This window comes from Arachis ipaensis, chromosome B9 (genome assembly GCF_059453495.1).
Source record: "Arachis ipaensis isolate K30076 ecotype BB chromosome B9, ASM5945349v1, whole genome shotgun sequence".
NCBI classification, from domain to species: domain Eukaryota; kingdom Viridiplantae; phylum Streptophyta; class Magnoliopsida; order Fabales; family Fabaceae; genus Arachis; species Arachis ipaensis.
The window spans coordinates 139,595,177-139,612,642 of record NC_142444.1 but is presented as its reverse complement, the minus strand read 5'-3'; the positions used below and the strand labels follow the sequence as shown (position 1 = coordinate 139,612,642).

Below are 17,466 nucleotides of genomic sequence, written 5' to 3'. Positions count from 1 at the left end.
CACTAAACTCATTAGATCAAATTCGATATTTGCACTTTTTATGTTTGGATCAGATATCAAATATATCCATAAAATAAAAAATATTAAAAATTTTTATTTTTATAAAAAAAGTGAATAATTTTTTTTGCTTACTTTTTAAAACATGTTTACTTCTATCTGATTAGAGTGTGGATCCGATTCGATCTAATCCGATCATCTTATAATACTTATTGGTTTTTGAAATGATGTTCGTATCTCAATCTATAGTTGTAAAAATCGAACTGGATTGGCTGATTCGACCGAAAAATTAGTGAACCATACTAGAATCGGAACTGGACTAGGTTTACTCTTTGGACCGTTTAAGGAATAAAATCGGTGTGAACCGATAAAAACCGATGCAAACCGGTCTAACCAAACTGGTTTGCTTGAAAAAAATTTTAAAATGTCTCCACAAGGTCTCGAACCAAGAACTCTGGAACGAAAACAACCTCTACTTGCCACTTAGCCATTGCACTTTTAAGCATTATATTTGACAAATACTAATTATATAGTATACATAAATATCTAATTTAATTTAATTTTTATTTTTTTTTATTTTTAAAATTAATTATATTTTAATTATATACCATTATTAATATAAATATAAATTTTACTAAAAATTTATTAATTTACTTGATCTATTTTATTGCTAGTATTGTGATTAAAGTTATTTGTTTTGGTGTTAGTGTTAAAATCTACTGATATTATAGTTAGATGATAGGCTTTGTGAATTAATTATTTTTTTATTGTGTCAAAATAAGATACTATTGTAGTATTAAAATTTTATGATTTTTTTTATATTAGTTATTTTTAGAAGTTGAGACTTGATTCTTCATAAAATGTTAGTGAAGATATGTATTTCAAATTTTAATTTTAAGTTTTTAACTATTTTATATTTTATATTTACTTGAGATCGATTTTATCGGTTCAACTAGTGATTTATTGGTTGAACCAATAAACCAGTGAACTAGTAGCTTGACCAGTTCGATGGTTCGGTTCTAACAACTATGTTTCAATCTAATTTCAAAAATTTCGATTTACTCAATTTAGTCTCCCAATTTAATAGTTATGACTCACATTGGTTCCTAATCTTATTTTTGTCACTGTCTCACAAAATCGTTAACGACATGCTGAGATGGACTAACGACTACTACATTATATATTCTAGCGACTATTTGATATGACAATTGAAATTTTTTTTACCTTATTTTTTTTCAACTAAACACTTAAAACCCTAATATGAGTCACGGATACCTAAGTTAAAAAATCAAACTAAGTAAATTGAAACTTTAAAAATCATATTAAAGCTCAAATATAATTTCAAAACAGAACTTTAACTTATGTAGTGATTAATTTAAATGAGAATCAAATAAATCAAAATTCAACATAATTTTTATCAATGTTTTCAAATTCAAAATTTCTATACCAAAATTAACTAGAATTTTTCTTTAAATTAAAAATTTAATGAAATAGTGACTTTAATTATCTTAACCAATGTCCTAATTAATTATTTTTATGTCTTAAAAAAACTGTATATGAGAAAAAATAATTAATTTGTCTATTTTAATAAATAGTTATTTTACTAAAACGAAAGAAACTATTTTTTAAGAATTTTTTAAGAACTAATTAATATTATATATATTTTGTTACACTACATTTAGTTATAAAAATTTTATTTATTTCTAATGCTTATATTAAAAATAAAAAAAATAAATTAGTGAATCTTAATCTATAATATAATAATAATATAATAATTATTTTATATATTGTGCGAATATAAATTAATTATTTTTTAATTTATAAAAATTTTAAAAGGCTTGAGCTTGTTTTATATATATATATATATATATATATATATATATATATATATTTTGATGAATGTGATATATTTTTTTTATGTAAATAATTTTTTAAAAAAAATCTAATAGTTAATCTATTATCTTTTTTGTTTTAGTTCAAATTAAATATTTTTTATTGTTTTTGGAAAGAAAATCTTTTGAGGAATTTAATAATATGTGATGAGGAACACCGAATAAATTATACAGAAACCAATTAAAACACAACATGAAAACATCTTTAAAAAAAGACGTTTTAGACGTCTTTATTTGAGTGGTCTCCTTAATCCAAATGGGTTTGTTGTTGTGGATAGTGTTTACAGTGAGATGCTAGACATGTGTCATTCCCTTAGCCTTATATTTGTATTTCAAATCAATCCTTTAAACCCCTTTTAACCGTCTTTCTCTTTCTGGTTTTCTCCCTCCACTTTGCAACAACAACTGAAAATTATCTCTTTCTTTTCCCCACACACATACATACCCATTTGAAAATTCTTGCTTTTTCTGTGCCCCAGAACCAGAAAGATTATTTCTTTAACACGTTCTTCTTCTGGGATTCTTGTGTTTCTCTTCCTTTGCCTCTGCTGCTATGGCTGTGGCAGAGTTGAACTCAGCTTTCACAAAGGCTCATCTTCACTCTTCCCAGCTCTCATTTCTATCAAGGAGTGTCCCCAAACACCAACACTGTGATTTTCCAACTCTTCACAGGACCCAACAACATGCAAGGATTTCTTGTTCTGTTACACAAAAGTAAGCAACTTTGATCGTTCTGTTTTTCTTCATGTGTTCAGCTTTGATCGTTTTTTTTTCTTTTGGGGTATAACTGAATTTTCCATTTCTTCTTTTTTCTTTTCTTTTCTTTCAATTCTCAGTCAGGTGCAGGCTCCAGCTGTGCAAATTCAAGAGCCAAAGTCTAAATCTGATTGCTATGGAGTTTTCTGCCTCACCTATGATTTGAAGGCTGTGAGTAGTAACCCCTTCCCATTTCTTCTTTATTCCGTACATATGCTTTGTTTGTTCTATTTTTCATCTTTTTCTTGAATCCGAATTGTAGGTTTTGTGCATGTTTCTAGTAGGCTCATTGCATGATTTATGAGTTTTGCCGTTAGGCTTGTTTGGTAATTTTGGAGCAGATGTACGATACCACAATTTTAACTTAGTTAGTATTCCTCTTATCACTTCAAATGGATAACTCTTCAATTTTCTTGATCTAATTGGAGATCACAGATCACCAACACCGGATAAGTACATGAGAAGAATATAATAGTGCCTTCTCTTGGTTGCTGTCCACTCATTTAGGGTCAATGTAATTGAAACACTTACCTTACTACTGGATTGAGGCCATGTCTTCTTATGAGTACTTTGATGGAGGGGAGAGGATAAACCTATGTCCATGTGAAAGTTTAATGACTTTTATATGCTTACAGTTAAATTTATTAATCTAAATTAAATATATCTTGAAACATTTGGCATGTGTTGGCAGGAAGAAGAGACAAAATCCTGGAAGAAATTAATTAACATTGCAGTCTCAGGTGCTGCTGGAATGATTTCCAATCATCTACTTTTCAAGGTGAATATCTTGGACTTGAATTCGTGCCATGTCGGTTAAGCACAGTAACTCCAGACTTATCTATGTCTTATCTGAATTTAATTATTATTTATATATGAATGGGTTAAACACAGATATGATCTATGATAGAACATTATGGCGTCATCTGATTCATGTAGCCGACCTAATCTAGAGAGACAATATGTCAGTAGTCTCAGCTTAGGATTTTCAAGTGATTGGAAACTAGAATCATAGCCTCATAAATGTTTTTCTATCTTGTTCATTGTACTGAATTTGTTGTGGAGTCTCTTTGGACTCCACAATCTTTCCTTTATACATTCACTTAAGGAATTTATTCACTGCCATAATTTGTAGTGTGCATCCTTTGCGTTTGAATATTGTTCTTCTAATCTTCATATAATCATCTTTTAGCTAGAGACACCGCATTCTTCTTTCTCTGTTGTTACCGAAAATAGAAAATAAATCAAGCACGAAAAAGCTAAATTGGTGATTTAGTGAGAGTTTTGTTTCTAGGAATTGTTTATGTTATAACTGTCCAAATGGAGGATTTTGTCTTTGCATATACGTGGAAACTTTATTTTATGAGAGAACAGTTACCTTTAATGTTCATGCAATTTAGTCACCCTGAAATCTGAGCTTTTATTTTTATTGTCTCAGCTTGCTTCTGGGGAGGTTTTTGGTCCAGATCAACCTATTGCGCTGAAACTATTGGGATCGGAAAGATCATTACAAGCTCTTGAAGGTACACTTCCTATGTTTAGGAAACTTGATATTTGCTATGGATTGGAAGTAGGAATAGTTTGTAGCACATATTCTTTGTAGCTCTGAAATACCGAACATCTAGCCGATTGAAGGTTATTATTGATTCTTAAATTTAAAAATTCTTTAAGCTGAAACAAAATTCTCCTTAATGTTGTTGACATAGTATATCATAGATCCTTTTCTATCTAAATGTTCCAATTCAAAATGCAGGTGTTGCAATGGAACTGGAGGATTCTTTGTTTCCGCTGCTGAGAGAGGTGAGTATTGGTATTGATCCTTATGAGGTGTTCCAAGATGCAGAATGGGCATTGCTAATAGGTGCAAAGCCTCGAGGTCCCGGAATGGAGCGTGCTGACTTGTTAGACATAAATGGGCAAATTTTCGCCGAACAGGTAAAAAATGGTTGAAAATCTAGGCCTTATTCATTGCTTTATGCTAAAATATAGTTCAAGATACCAAGATTATCATGTATTCAACAGGGAAGGGCACTAAATGCTGTGGCATCTCGCAATGTCAAAGTTATAGTTGTGGGAAACCCTTGCAATACAAAGTAAGCTCCTTTGTTTCGTTGATAAAATTGTTGTTGCATATTATGCTTGATTTTACTGATTTCCATCCTTTCCAATGCAGTGCACTAATATGCATGAAAAATGCTCCTAACATTCCTGCAAAAAATTTCCATGCCTTAACTCGCTTAGATGAGAACAGAGCTAAATGTCAGGTAAACAAAAGTTATAAACATTAGGGGCTTTTTTATTTTTTATTTTTTCAAAAAATGCTTTACAGCAGGGAAATTAATATTTTTGCATTGTTTCAAATAAATGCGCAGCTGGCCCTCAAGGCAGGTGTTTTCTATGATAAAGTGTCAAACGTGACAATCTGGGGCAACCACTCAACTACTCAGGTATTTGAAGGATATATTGGAATGTTGTGCATGAACTGAGTATCTTCAATTCTGCTTTATGATGAGATGTTAAACTGTTAACAGGTCCCCGACTTCTTAAATGCCAAAATCGATGGTATGCCCGTCATAGATGTGATTAAGGATCGTAAATGGTTGGAAGAAGAGTTCACTGAAAAGGTTCAAAAGGTAAAATTTGTAACTAACATTTGTAGTTAACTATGTAGAACACAAGATATAATTTCTTCAAGCTAAAGCTGATAGGGATATGTTTGGTTTGGCAGAGAGGTGGTGTGCTTATTCAGAAATGGGGAAGATCGTCGGCTGCATCAACTGCTGTCTCAATCGTTGATGCCATACGAGCTTTAATCACTCCTACTCCCAAGGGTGATTGGTTTTCCACTGGTGTAAGTTACTATTAGTTTAATGACCTCCTTGTTTCTCCATGATGCATAAAATTATATGCAGGAATTTGCAGTTAAAATGAAATTTTCTCTTTTTCAATACCAGGTATATACTGATGGAAATCCTTACGGAATAGCTGAAGGTATTGTTTTTAGTATGCCATGCCGATCGAACGTAAGTGCTTGTAATCTGTTCTTCGTTCTCAATTTCTCAAGTTGTTTTTGCTCTTCTTCTAACAAGATTCTGTTCTTTAGGGAGATGGTGATTATGTACTTGTCAAGGATGTAATCTTTGATGACTACCTCCGAAATCGAATAGCCAAGGCAAGTGTGAAACTGATAAGTTAAAATGCAGTTTAAATGTTACATTGTTACTCACATAGGGAGGAACATTGAGCATGTGATTTTTATGAGTTGAATATATTATATTTTGCAGACTGAAGCTGAACTATTGGCTGAGAAGAGATGTGTGGCTCACCTAACCGGCGAGGTAAGCATCTCGACAGAAACGATTTGTGTACTCATTTTATCTCATACACCATAAAGATTTACCGTATACAATGCGAATCGACACATACTTTTCCATCATTGGATGACAAATAAAACGTGTCTATGACATGTGATCACTATAATGACTTGTGATGATATTGGTTGGTGTGTGTTTTCAGGGAATTGCTGTTTGTGATCTACCTGGTGATACAATGCTTCCAGGAGAAATGTAACAGGCCAGATCCCATGTATGCTACACAGCAGATATTGAAATAAATTCACACTAATTGATGTACAATAATGCTAGTTCTGGAATTAGAGCGCACAAATTTTATGTACAAGGGTATTGAGTTTTTGAAAAGAAAAGAAAACATACATTTGATTTTAGAACCATGAAGCTCAATAATGTGAATGTGATTAGGATGTTGTGGAACTTAGATCTATATATTATATGATGCATCTTTGTTGAGCAGAATTAATGAACAAGATGCTACTATATAAGTATATATTCCCGTTTAGACACACTACTCTTCCTTAGTCATTAAGCATTTTGTAGACACACTCCACATTATTTTGTGTTTTCTTTCATTGAATAATTTGTAAAAAATGCTAGTGATTAGTAGAATTTTGTCAAGTTAAAGATTGTTCTATATTATATAGAATTCTTTTATACAAACATGAAACAACATAAAATAACTTTATCAAACAGAATAAAATGTATAATTAGATCAGTAAAAATAATTTTCCCAAAGCGAACCGAATTATAGCATGAACAATGAAGACATATTTCTTTTAGGGTTAATCACCAAAAACGCCCCAAAATTATTCAAACGCTAACAAAAATGCACAAAAATGCATTCGAATTTTACTATCGACAAAAATGCCTTTAAATAATTTAAAAACACAACAAAAATACGCAACAATAAATATATATTTTCAAAAAATGCATTAGAGATTATATTTTAATACAATTTTTTGCAAGCATGATTATAAAATTGAGATATTATTATCTTTAAAATTTGGTGATTTTTCATTAAGTATATATTTTTTTATTATTTTTTTTGTTAACAACCAATAATACTTTTAAAAAAATCACAAAAAAATATAGAGTAAAACCCCTCTCCGGTCCCTAACCATTTACGAAATTGACCTGGCGCCCCCTTACCATTGGAAATTAACAACGCGGTCCTTAACCATTCTCTTTGTGTGACCAAAAGGACCCTCTTACCGGTACTTCCGGTTAAGAGGGTCCTTTCGGTCATACAGAGATAATAGATAATGACCGTGTTGTTATTTTTTAATAGTGAGGGGGCCGGGGAGGGATTTTACTTAAAATTGGAAAATAAATTAAAAAAAAACATTGTTTTAAGTTTTACATCTAATGCATTCTGCCATATTTTACATGTGAACGGAGAACAAATAACGTCAAACTTAATAGATAGCACGAAATCATTAACAACGATACTTAACACAAAAGTGATAATTATTTGGGTTAATTAAGCATTATTATGTCTTGGATTTAGGGTTTGAAGAATGACATGTATGTTCTATATTGTTGAACCTAAACAAAAAAGTTAGCTCAAGATTATTATTTCATACACCTTTTTTCTAGAAAAATTAAACTGCTTTTTTTATTAGTGAAATTAAATTCATCAACCATAATTTTAATAGTAGGGTTACACGTAGAGACTAAATATTCTTTTTAGATTTTTAGAAGTGATATTTGTTTCATCCAAATATTCGTGATATGAAGAATTAATTTTAATTTAATTTCACATATTTTAATTTTGTTTATTTAGTTACTAATTTGAATTTTATGTGAGAGGATTTAGAGTTTTCTTTATTTAACCTAAAGTTGAGTGAGTTTCTTCGATTTAATTTCCAAACCAGTGAACAAATTATATTGAGGTATTTCTTTCTTATTGCATCAAGTAATTGAATACAAAGAGAATCAGTTGATCTTTTATTCAATTTCTTGATGCAACAAGAAAGAAATACCTCAATCTAATTTGTTCGTTTGGAAATTAAATCGAAGAAACTCACTCAACTTTAGGTTAAATAAAGAAAACTCTAAATTCTCTGACATAAAATTTAAATTAGTAACTAAATAAACAAAATTAAAATACGTAAAATTAAATTAAAATTAATTCGTCATATCACGAACATTTGAATGAAACATATATTACTTTTAAAAATCTAAAAAGAATATTTAGTCTCTACGTGTAACCCTACTATTAAAATATTTAGTCCCTAACCATCTAGAAAAGGACCTGGCGCCCCTTGACCATTAGAAAATAACAACACGATCCTTATCCATTCTCTCGTGTGACCGAAAGGACCCTCTTGTCGGTTTTCAGGTAAAAAATAACCGGAAATACCGGTAAGAGGGTCCTTTTAGTCACACGGAGAGAATGATTAAGGACCGCGTTGTTAATTTCTAATGGTGAGGGGGCGCCAGGTCAATTTCGTAAATGGTTAGGGACCGGGGAGGAGTTTTACTCAAAAATATATACTTAACAAAAAAATCACTAAATTTTAAGAATAATAATATCTCATTTTTCTAATCATGCTTGCAAAAAATCGCATCAAAATTCAATCTCTAATGTACTTTTTTTGAGAAATACATATTTAATGTTAGTTTTTTTTTTTTGCAAGATTATCTAACATTAAATATGTATTTTTCAAAAAATATATTAGAGATTGAATTTTGATACTATTTTTTGCAAGCATGATTAGAAAAATGAGATATTATCCTTAAAATTTGGTGATTTTTTGTTAAGTATATCATTTTTTTGTAATTTTTTTGTTAACAATCAATAATACTTTTAAAAAATCACAAAAAATATATATTCAGCAAATAATTACCAAATTTTAAGAATAATAATATCTTATTTTTCTAATTATACTTGCAAAAAATTGCATCAAAATTCAATTTTTAAAGTATTTTTTGAAAATACATATTTACTGTTGAATATTTTTATTACATTTTAAAATTATTTAAAGACATTTTTATCGATAATAAAATTCAGTCACATTTTTATCAGCGTTTGACTAATTCAGAGGCATTTTTGATAGTTAACCCTTTCTTTTACTTCCATCATTATTGTTTTGTCTCTAAACTTTAATTTCTTAATTTTTGTTCTCATGTTGAATTGTTGGTCAACTATGAGGCGAGCTGTAATAAATTGTTTTCTTAAAAACTGTATTTCCTTTTGGATACATTATCATAACTAAAAACAACATTGTTTCGTTAAGACAATTGATATTTTCTGTGTATTTAGTAGGTAGAACCCTTAATTAAACTAAGTACCAACTTATATTACACAAAAATTCTATAACGAATAAAGTTATATGTATACCTCCATTTATATTTCTATATAAATCGAATTAATATGATTTAAATTAGTAAGGTCTCATGTAAATTGATGTTAATAGATTCGATTTATCTAGGAATGAAATTTGGAACGTAGTAAATCAATAGTACTTCAGCAGTATATATAGTAAATCGAATCTAGTTAATTCGATTTATTACTTGTACAGATCATTGACATTTACAAATTAATTGTTTATTCTATATTAACTTTAAAACATAAATGTCAATAAGAAAATGAGGCATGCTACACATACAAGTCTTTTTGGCTTATAAGTTATACAAGTTGCTCCAAGTCCAAGAAAAAAATACGCGCTCCTTCAACAACACGTTCACTCTTCGTCTTCTTCCTCAATCAAAACGCAAACCATCAAGAAAAAAACACGCGCCCCTTCCACAACACGTTCACTCTTCCTCTTCTTCATCAATCAAAACACAAACCATCAATATTCAAGGGACATTCAAAACAAACTACTACGATTCTGCAGAAACGTTCCAACTCCTCGCGAAGATTAGAAGAAATCAAGAAGAAAAAGTACAAAACATTATTCAAGGTACTGTTTTACTGTTCTTCTAAGTTTTTCTTCTAGATTGTCTCTGCCATGTGTCTCATCCTTAACCAGCAGAACATTAAAAGATTTCAAGAAGAAATATACTGTCTCCCCCTATTTTGGGTGTATTTCTTAGATCCTTTGGGTGTATTTCTGTAATCCTTTGGGGGTATTTTTGTAACCGTTTGGGTGTATTTATGTAATCGTTTGGGTGTATTTCTGAAGTTCCATTATCTTCAAAACGATTTCAAAGCTTGATTTCATAAACCATGAAAATAAAAAAAAACGAAGCAAAGAGAGAACGCATGAAAGAGATCCAATAAATTTGGCAAGAAACTCGAAAAAAAAGAAACGAAATCTTTTGAAAAATGGAAGTTATATATTTGTGTGTTAATTGATTTGAATTGATTTAAAATTCTGTTAAAAAGGCACGTAACAAGCAGCGCGTTTAATGGGTGGGTTTCGTTCAGACTTGTAAAGCTTGTAAATGCAAAACACTTGTATGTAGAGATTAATCCTAAGAAAATATCCCTATTTGGATTCAAATAAAATATTAAAAAAATCAAAACGAATAAGAATAGAAATTCAAATTTTGTGTTTTAGTTCAAATTCTAGAAAATCTACATTTTTATAAACTTACAAATTCAAAATGGAACAATAAACAATTTCTAAAAATTCCTTAAAAATCATCCTTTGACTCATCAATATCTAAGGAATCATTACCGGGACTTTTAATGTTGAAAAATTTAATATAAAGTATAGCTCTCTAAGGTGGCATAGGAGTTAAAACTTAGATTTTTCAGAATCATAAATAACAATAACAGATAGTTATACAATATAAAAAGATCAACTATATTATACTAAATATAACATTTTATATTGTATAACTATATTAATATAACATTTTAGTATAACTATATTGATGACATTACTTCTAACTCAAACCTGAATTTTTCAAAGCATAACGTCAAAAAAGTATAAGTTTTATACTTAATTTCACAAATTAAATGATAATTTAATTGATATAGTATTTTAATTATTTTTCAAATTATATATTATATAAATATAGTTAATCTTTTTATATTGTATACTATCTGTTATTTCTAACTCTGAAAAATCTAAGTTTTAACTTTTATGCTACTTTGGAGGGCTATATTTTATATTAATTTTTTCAACATCAAAAATCCTGGTAATGATTCCTTAAATGTTGATGAGTCAAAGGATAATTTTTAACGAATTTTTAAAAATCGTTTATTGTTCCATTTTAAATTTGTAAGTTTGTAAAAATGTAGATTTTCTAAAATTTGAACCAAAACATAAATTTTGAATTTCTATTATTATTCGTTTTAATTTTTTTATATTTTATTTGAATTCAAATAAAAGTATTTTTTTTATTGACACTTATGTTTTAAAGTTAATATAGAATAAACAATTAACTTGTAAATGTCAATAAACTATCCAAATAGTAAATCGAATTAACTAGATTGATTTTATATTGATATAACATATCTAGTAAATCAAATAAAATTGATTCGATTTACTATTGATTTATTACATTCTAAATTTCATTTTTAAGTACATCGATTTACTACATTCTAAATTTCATTTTTAAGAATCATATTGATTCGATTTAGTATTAGAATATATAAATCAAATTCAATCAATTCGATTTATATAAAAATATAAATGAAAACATACATGTAATATTAGAACATATAAATCAAATTCAATCAATTCGATTTATATAAAAATATAAATAAAATTATTTTGGGACTAATATAAGTTATGAAACTTTTATGTAATATACGTTAGTAATTGGTTTAATTAAATGTTTTAATTTTAAATTTATTAAAACAAGCCTTCACCCCCCCCCCCTCTTTCTCTTTTTTAAGTGCGTATTCAACGGGAATAATTTGATTTCACATTTAAAATATGATTTATTTAAAAAAATGACTAATTTTTAACCAGAAATACCTCTAAATAAATTGATGTCAGTTTTTCTAGATCAAATTGAACCCAATTTTGAAATCATCAAATGTTATGCCTTGATAAAAAGATATTTGCCCGACGAAGACTACTTCACACTTGGGACAAAATTTATCTACAAAATGTAAGTATCATGAAACAGCTGAATAAGCACGCCATCAATTCTATGAAACATAAATTCATTCATTCTGGTATGAAAATCCCACTAATACAAGATATTCCAATGAATGATTAACCAACATGTTGGTAGCGAGATGCCCCAACTCTAAGCGTCCAACTATCTTCCAATTTATTATGGACAGCCACCCCTATAACCTTTCAGATGAAGTCCATCTAAGAGACCAAGACAAAAGACTATCTATGACAAAAAGACTATATATCTTTAGCTTTACTAATGAACACCTCCAATCAAGTCATGTTACGTTCCCACTTGATAGATAAATATATTTGGATGGGGTTTGTGTACAAGGAGCCAATGGGCGGTGGTTGGATATCAGCAGGCGGTTATGGGTATTCGTTGTGCAACTTTCAAATAGAGTAGTATCTTTGAGTCACACAATTAGTACCATCACTACCAATTGATAACCAACCGCACCCCATTGTCTCACAGCAGACCTCATAACTCTCATTTTCCAGAATACATGAAGGTTCCAATTTTGCAAGTCACGGTGGCAAACAGAAATGAAAATGTCACCAGAAAAGCCCATCCATATGTCAGCACAAACAGAGTCTTGCCACAAAGTAAGCCAGAAACAGGTATCAAAACAACAGCAGAGATAATGGGATGGTTGAACCCTCCTCCAATCTTTGCCACCATCGGATTCATGTCATTGCCTCTTCCAGTAATGTTTGTAATGCTGACCATTCCTGCAGTTACATGAGTAGTATTTGAAGACTGAGGTGCAGAATGAAGCTGGAGTGCATCCTTCTTGGATGGAAGCTCTGCAGCAAATGCGGGAGCAGCTGGGATGTCTTCCAACCATTTCTTGAAGCGTTTTGCAATTGGATTTGCATCATCTGCCAGGCAGTGAACAAAGAGTTTCCTCATCTCAGTACAAATATAGGATGCAAGTTCACAAGCTACTTAGATCCACTAGAACACAAGCTTTGCATGGTATATGTGAGATTCTGGAGAAATTAGGATGCCAAATGAAATAGTCTCACCTGAAGCAGATCCTCCACGGCTAGAATTTGCTTCAAGGTCATGTTTGTTTGTCTTGAAAATATTTGTGGCTTCTCCCTCCACCTTTTGTTGTTTCTCCTCTGAAACATCCTTGGCCTCTTCCTCCACATTCTGTCAATGAACAAAGATGTTTAATAGGAAGATAAAGTCGTAATTAGTGTGGCAGGTAAATAAGCTACTGTAGTTAGATCTAACCTGCTGTATAAGAGGTGGTATCTGCTCTAGAATAGGGTTTTCACCCTCCATTGATGGAGGAGAATCATCAAAGGATATATACCTCAGAATATCATCATCTGGAAGTGCAAGATACTCATCTAACATATCCACAGCATAAGGATCTGTCCCAGGATAATTTCCCTCAGCTGTGTAGGGATCTGGCCCAGGGGGATTTCCCTCAGCTGCGTAGGGATCGGCCCTGGGGTGATTTCCCTCAACTGTATAAGGATCTGCCCCAGAGGAATTTCCCTCGATTGGGTTCAGAAGATCATCTGTTTCCAGGAATAATTCAGCACCAATCAGAGGATCAACAATGGAATCCATGATTTCATCTGAATTAACATCACCATAAATGAATCCTGAAGAATTCCCATTATGGTTCATTTCATGATTTTCTAAACAGGTATCCTCAGCATATGGCCCAGTTACATCGAAATTCCGGCCTTCAGTACCTTCCAAAGGTTTCGGAACTTCAACAAATTCTTCTTGATGCTGAGGATAGTGACTACACTCCCCATAAAAGTAGTTGGGAGGGTTTGGTGGTAAATCAGCACTTCCATCAACCACATGCGTACCAAGTTTCTGTTAAGGCAATATTTCAAATCATCAACTTAGCACATAAACTAAAGCTGAAAAAGAGGATATCTACCATTGACCAAGGTTGACAGTATCAGACAATTCGCGATACAAATCGCATGAATAAATTTGATTCATCATCCCAGTGATACAGAAACAGGACAGAATCAGAAAGGGGTACGAATCGCAAAATCAATCTTTGAAATCAGCCTAATCTGTATTGACCATACAAATCAATGATTTGACTGAGACAAAAACAAGACAATTAACATAACAATGTGGAAACATATGGCCACACAAATCCTCGTGAATGTTAAGGGGCACACATCTGCATTAATGAAATATGACTATTATGAAATCTATCATCAGTGACTCGAAGATAGTATACGAACCTTCTCAAGGTCATCAGTTTCAAGGAAAGCATCACTCTGGTCAACAGACAGCTCAACCACAGGTTCATCAGCAATCGGTTCAAGCAGGTCGCCATCCTCCACCCAGTCCTCCTCTCTAAAGGGAGCACCATACTTCTCTCCATTCTTAGGGCCCATCCCGCTCTTCTCAAAAATTCTACACAGCACAAAAGCGTCCTTCGCCCACCACCACCAAAAACACAAATAAACCAATCAAACAAACAAACCTTGACTCTGCAAACCCCCCCCCCCCCCCAAAAAAAAAAAAAAACCCAAAAAATAATAATAATAATAATAAACCCTCCCTCCATTTCCAGCATTGTATCCAGCTATATTGAATTATAAACTTTCCAAACTTTCGAAGCGCCAGATATTTAATTAAAAATGCGAACGAATTTAGAAAGATTTCAAAATAAAAAATATATCCGTGTGCAAATTCATATACATATATATACCAGCTGATATCCGACTTCCGCCAATTGCTCATCGACCATCCGGTACTCGTGCATAACCCAATTTGATCTTTTGCCAGTCGGGGCCCTTCCTTCATGGTAAACGAGGGTCTTCTTCATGCCTACTTGGCGATCGCCATACTTGATTCCACGATCCTTGCCGGTGGTCTTCCAGTAACCGTTGACGGTGGCGCGTTTTGTCTTCTCCCCCTTCTCGTACTTCTTGTCCAGAACCGTGAAGAAATACCATTCCAAATCTCTAGTATTCAGCTTCGACAATTCTAAAAAACCACATACAACAACAACAACCACCACCATAAAATTCTAATTTCACTATGAAACCCTAAGATACACGACACCAAAAACAAATTAGGGTCGAAATTCAGCTATTGAGAGAAAGCTAACCGGGGAGTTGCCATGGCTCATAGTCGTAGATATTGATGACGCCGATGTGGTCGTGGTGGTTGAGTTTTCCGATGACCTTCCGGCGGAGATAGTATTGAACTAGTTCGTCGTCCGTAGGGTGGAAGCGGAAACCGGGACCGAGTATTCGACTCATGTATGATTATGACGATCACGATGACGATTGAACAGCAGGTTAATCAGCTAAAAGAGCGAGCTTTGCGAGTATCAGAGAGAGTGGTTTGAATTGGGGATTTAGGGTTCAAGGTTCAAAACGAGACCCGTTTTGAGTCGTTTTTGGTGATATAGAAAGTTCAAAGTTCCCACCCCATGTTAGAGGAGAAAGAAGGTTCTAGCACTTTACTACTTTAATACTTACATAGATACTAAATAATACTTTTGTCAGCTAACACTTCCTAAATAATCAAGCTGTTATATTCAAGACGGATAAATATGGCAAAACAAACAATAAAACATAAAAATCAGATAATAAAAAATACTTGGTTAACATAAATTTTAATAATTTTGATCCTCTAAATTTTAAATATGTAAATTTTGTTGTAAAATAAATAAAAAATTTTAATATTAATATTCACTAATATTATTATTTTAATATAATTAAAATAATATATATATATACTCTTTTATATATTGATGAGTGTATATATAAAAAAAATGACATTCGTATTTTTTTTGATTTGATGAACAAGGCAAGAGTGGTTGAAGAATACGCAAAAATGATAGCCTCGTCAAATGAGACTTCTGGAGAAAATACTAGTAGAGAGCGTGACGATCATCTTAGACCAAAGAGACAGAATTTTAAAAGAAATGAACACACTCCTCAACATCTGCGAGGTTAAGGGGATTTCAGAAAGAACAATAATGCTCAGTTCCACATGGCAAAGGGAAATGGTCGATGCTACACTTGCGGATTACCAGGGCACCTTGCTAAGGACTGCGGTAGAGGGAGGAACTGAGGTGTGGGTAAGAGTCAGCAACCAGGCCGTGTGCTTACTTTTTGGAAGCACGTGAGGCGACAAGGTCGGATCCTCCGACGAGAGTTAAGCGTATGCTTTGAGTCTTATATTGCCTAGACCTGAGGTTAGTTTGGTTCTATCTTTGTAAAGTTGTCGCTAGAATTTCAAGAGTTTAGAGTTTTGTTGGAAGTAAACCATGGGGAAAGGAGGATTCTAGCGGCGGCAACCGAGGATTTCGAACTTGTGATGACGAACGATCCGAGTTGGCGTGCCAGAACGGTTACCAGGAATGACTACAAGTTTTGGCGGTTCCCTGTGTGGGCGATGGGTGCGGTTCAGCACTAGTGGCAACGGAAATACCGACTAACGTCCTTGCAGTTTTTAACTATAATTTTTGCTGTTTTAAGATCTAGAGTGATTTTTAAATCTGGTTTGGAGCTTTGGTTTAACTAATTTGGTTTTGAAATTAGGATTTGAATTTTTTATCAAATGAGACGATTTAAAAAGGAAGGTGGGTTGTGTGATTTTAATAACTTGAGATTTTGGTTTGCAAATTTATCTTATCAAAAAGGGATTCAAATTGAAAGGTTTCGATTTAAGAATAAATGAATTTTTGAGCCTTTTGAAAAAGCTTTCATAATGAACTGGTTTAGATTGAACTTGTTTTCACAACTTTGAGAAATGTTACAAAAGCAGGCTTTGGTTTCGAAACTACGTCGGAAATTCTTGGTTTGGAAGATATTGTTTAAAAAGAAAAGTGAGTTCTCTGATTATGTTCATTTGTGAATTTGGTTTCCAAATTATCTTATCGAAAGGAATTCGAACTGAAAAGTTTTATTTAAGAAAACTGTGATTTCAAGTGTTTGACTTACTAGTAAATGATTTTTGACTCCTTGAAATAGTTTTAACAATGAACTCATTTAGAATAAACTTGTTTTGAAGGTTTTAGAAACATATTACCAAAAATCGGTATTTGTTTTAAGAAAACTTTCGGATTCTTGATGACGATAATCAGAGTGACGCAGCGGAAGGCGAGAGGGAACGCCGACACGGTGGGATGATGGTGAGCGAGATGCTTTTACAACTTGTTAGTTTGACAACGTTGAAGTAGGATGCTTCGTGAAGAGTATGTATATATATATATATATATATATATATATATTACATCACGTGGCTTGGATTTTCGAGGGCGAAAATCTTTTTAAGGAGGGGAGGATGTAAGAATCGGGTTTTTCACGAATAAAATAATTTAAATGCCCAAATTAAGTTCCGAAAAGTTGGAATGAGAATTTAGGGATTTAAATATGATTTTTGGACTCAATAGGTCTTTCTGAGTCAAAAAATGTGTTTTCTACAAAAAACCG

The 17,466-nt window shown here is 32.0% G+C and overlaps 2 protein-coding genes across 2 annotated transcripts; one reads left to right on the top strand and one right to left on the bottom strand.

Annotated features, from left to right (window-relative positions):
- Positions 1-2,147: 2,147 nt before the first annotated feature.
- On the top strand, positions 2,148-6,501 carry LOC107618478 (lactate/malate dehydrogenase family protein). Its single transcript, XM_016320567.3, has 14 exons — positions 2,148-2,603; positions 2,726-2,816; positions 3,337-3,423; positions 4,081-4,165; positions 4,396-4,577; positions 4,665-4,735; positions 4,816-4,906; positions 5,015-5,089; positions 5,174-5,275; positions 5,371-5,493; positions 5,597-5,665; positions 5,746-5,814; positions 5,927-5,980; positions 6,159-6,501. Exons 1-14 carry the CDS (start codon positions 2,443-2,445, stop codon positions 6,210-6,212), a joined length of 1,314 nt encoding a protein of 437 aa, XP_016176053.1. The 5' UTR covers positions 2,148-2,442; the 3' UTR covers positions 6,213-6,501.
- A 5,547-nt stretch (positions 6,502-12,048) lies between these two features.
- Positions 12,049-15,592, bottom strand: LOC107617944 (uncharacterized). Its single transcript, XM_016319839.3, has 6 exons — positions 15,129-15,592; positions 14,727-15,004; positions 14,254-14,448; positions 13,265-13,867; positions 13,051-13,180; positions 12,049-12,903 (listed from the first exon to the last, which is right to left on the bottom strand). The coding sequence occupies exons 1-6, from the start codon at positions 15,280-15,282 to the stop codon at positions 12,512-12,514; spliced, it is 1,752 nt and encodes a 583-aa protein (XP_016175325.1). The 5' UTR covers positions 15,283-15,592; the 3' UTR covers positions 12,049-12,511.
- Positions 15,593-17,466: the final 1,874 nt, after the last annotated feature.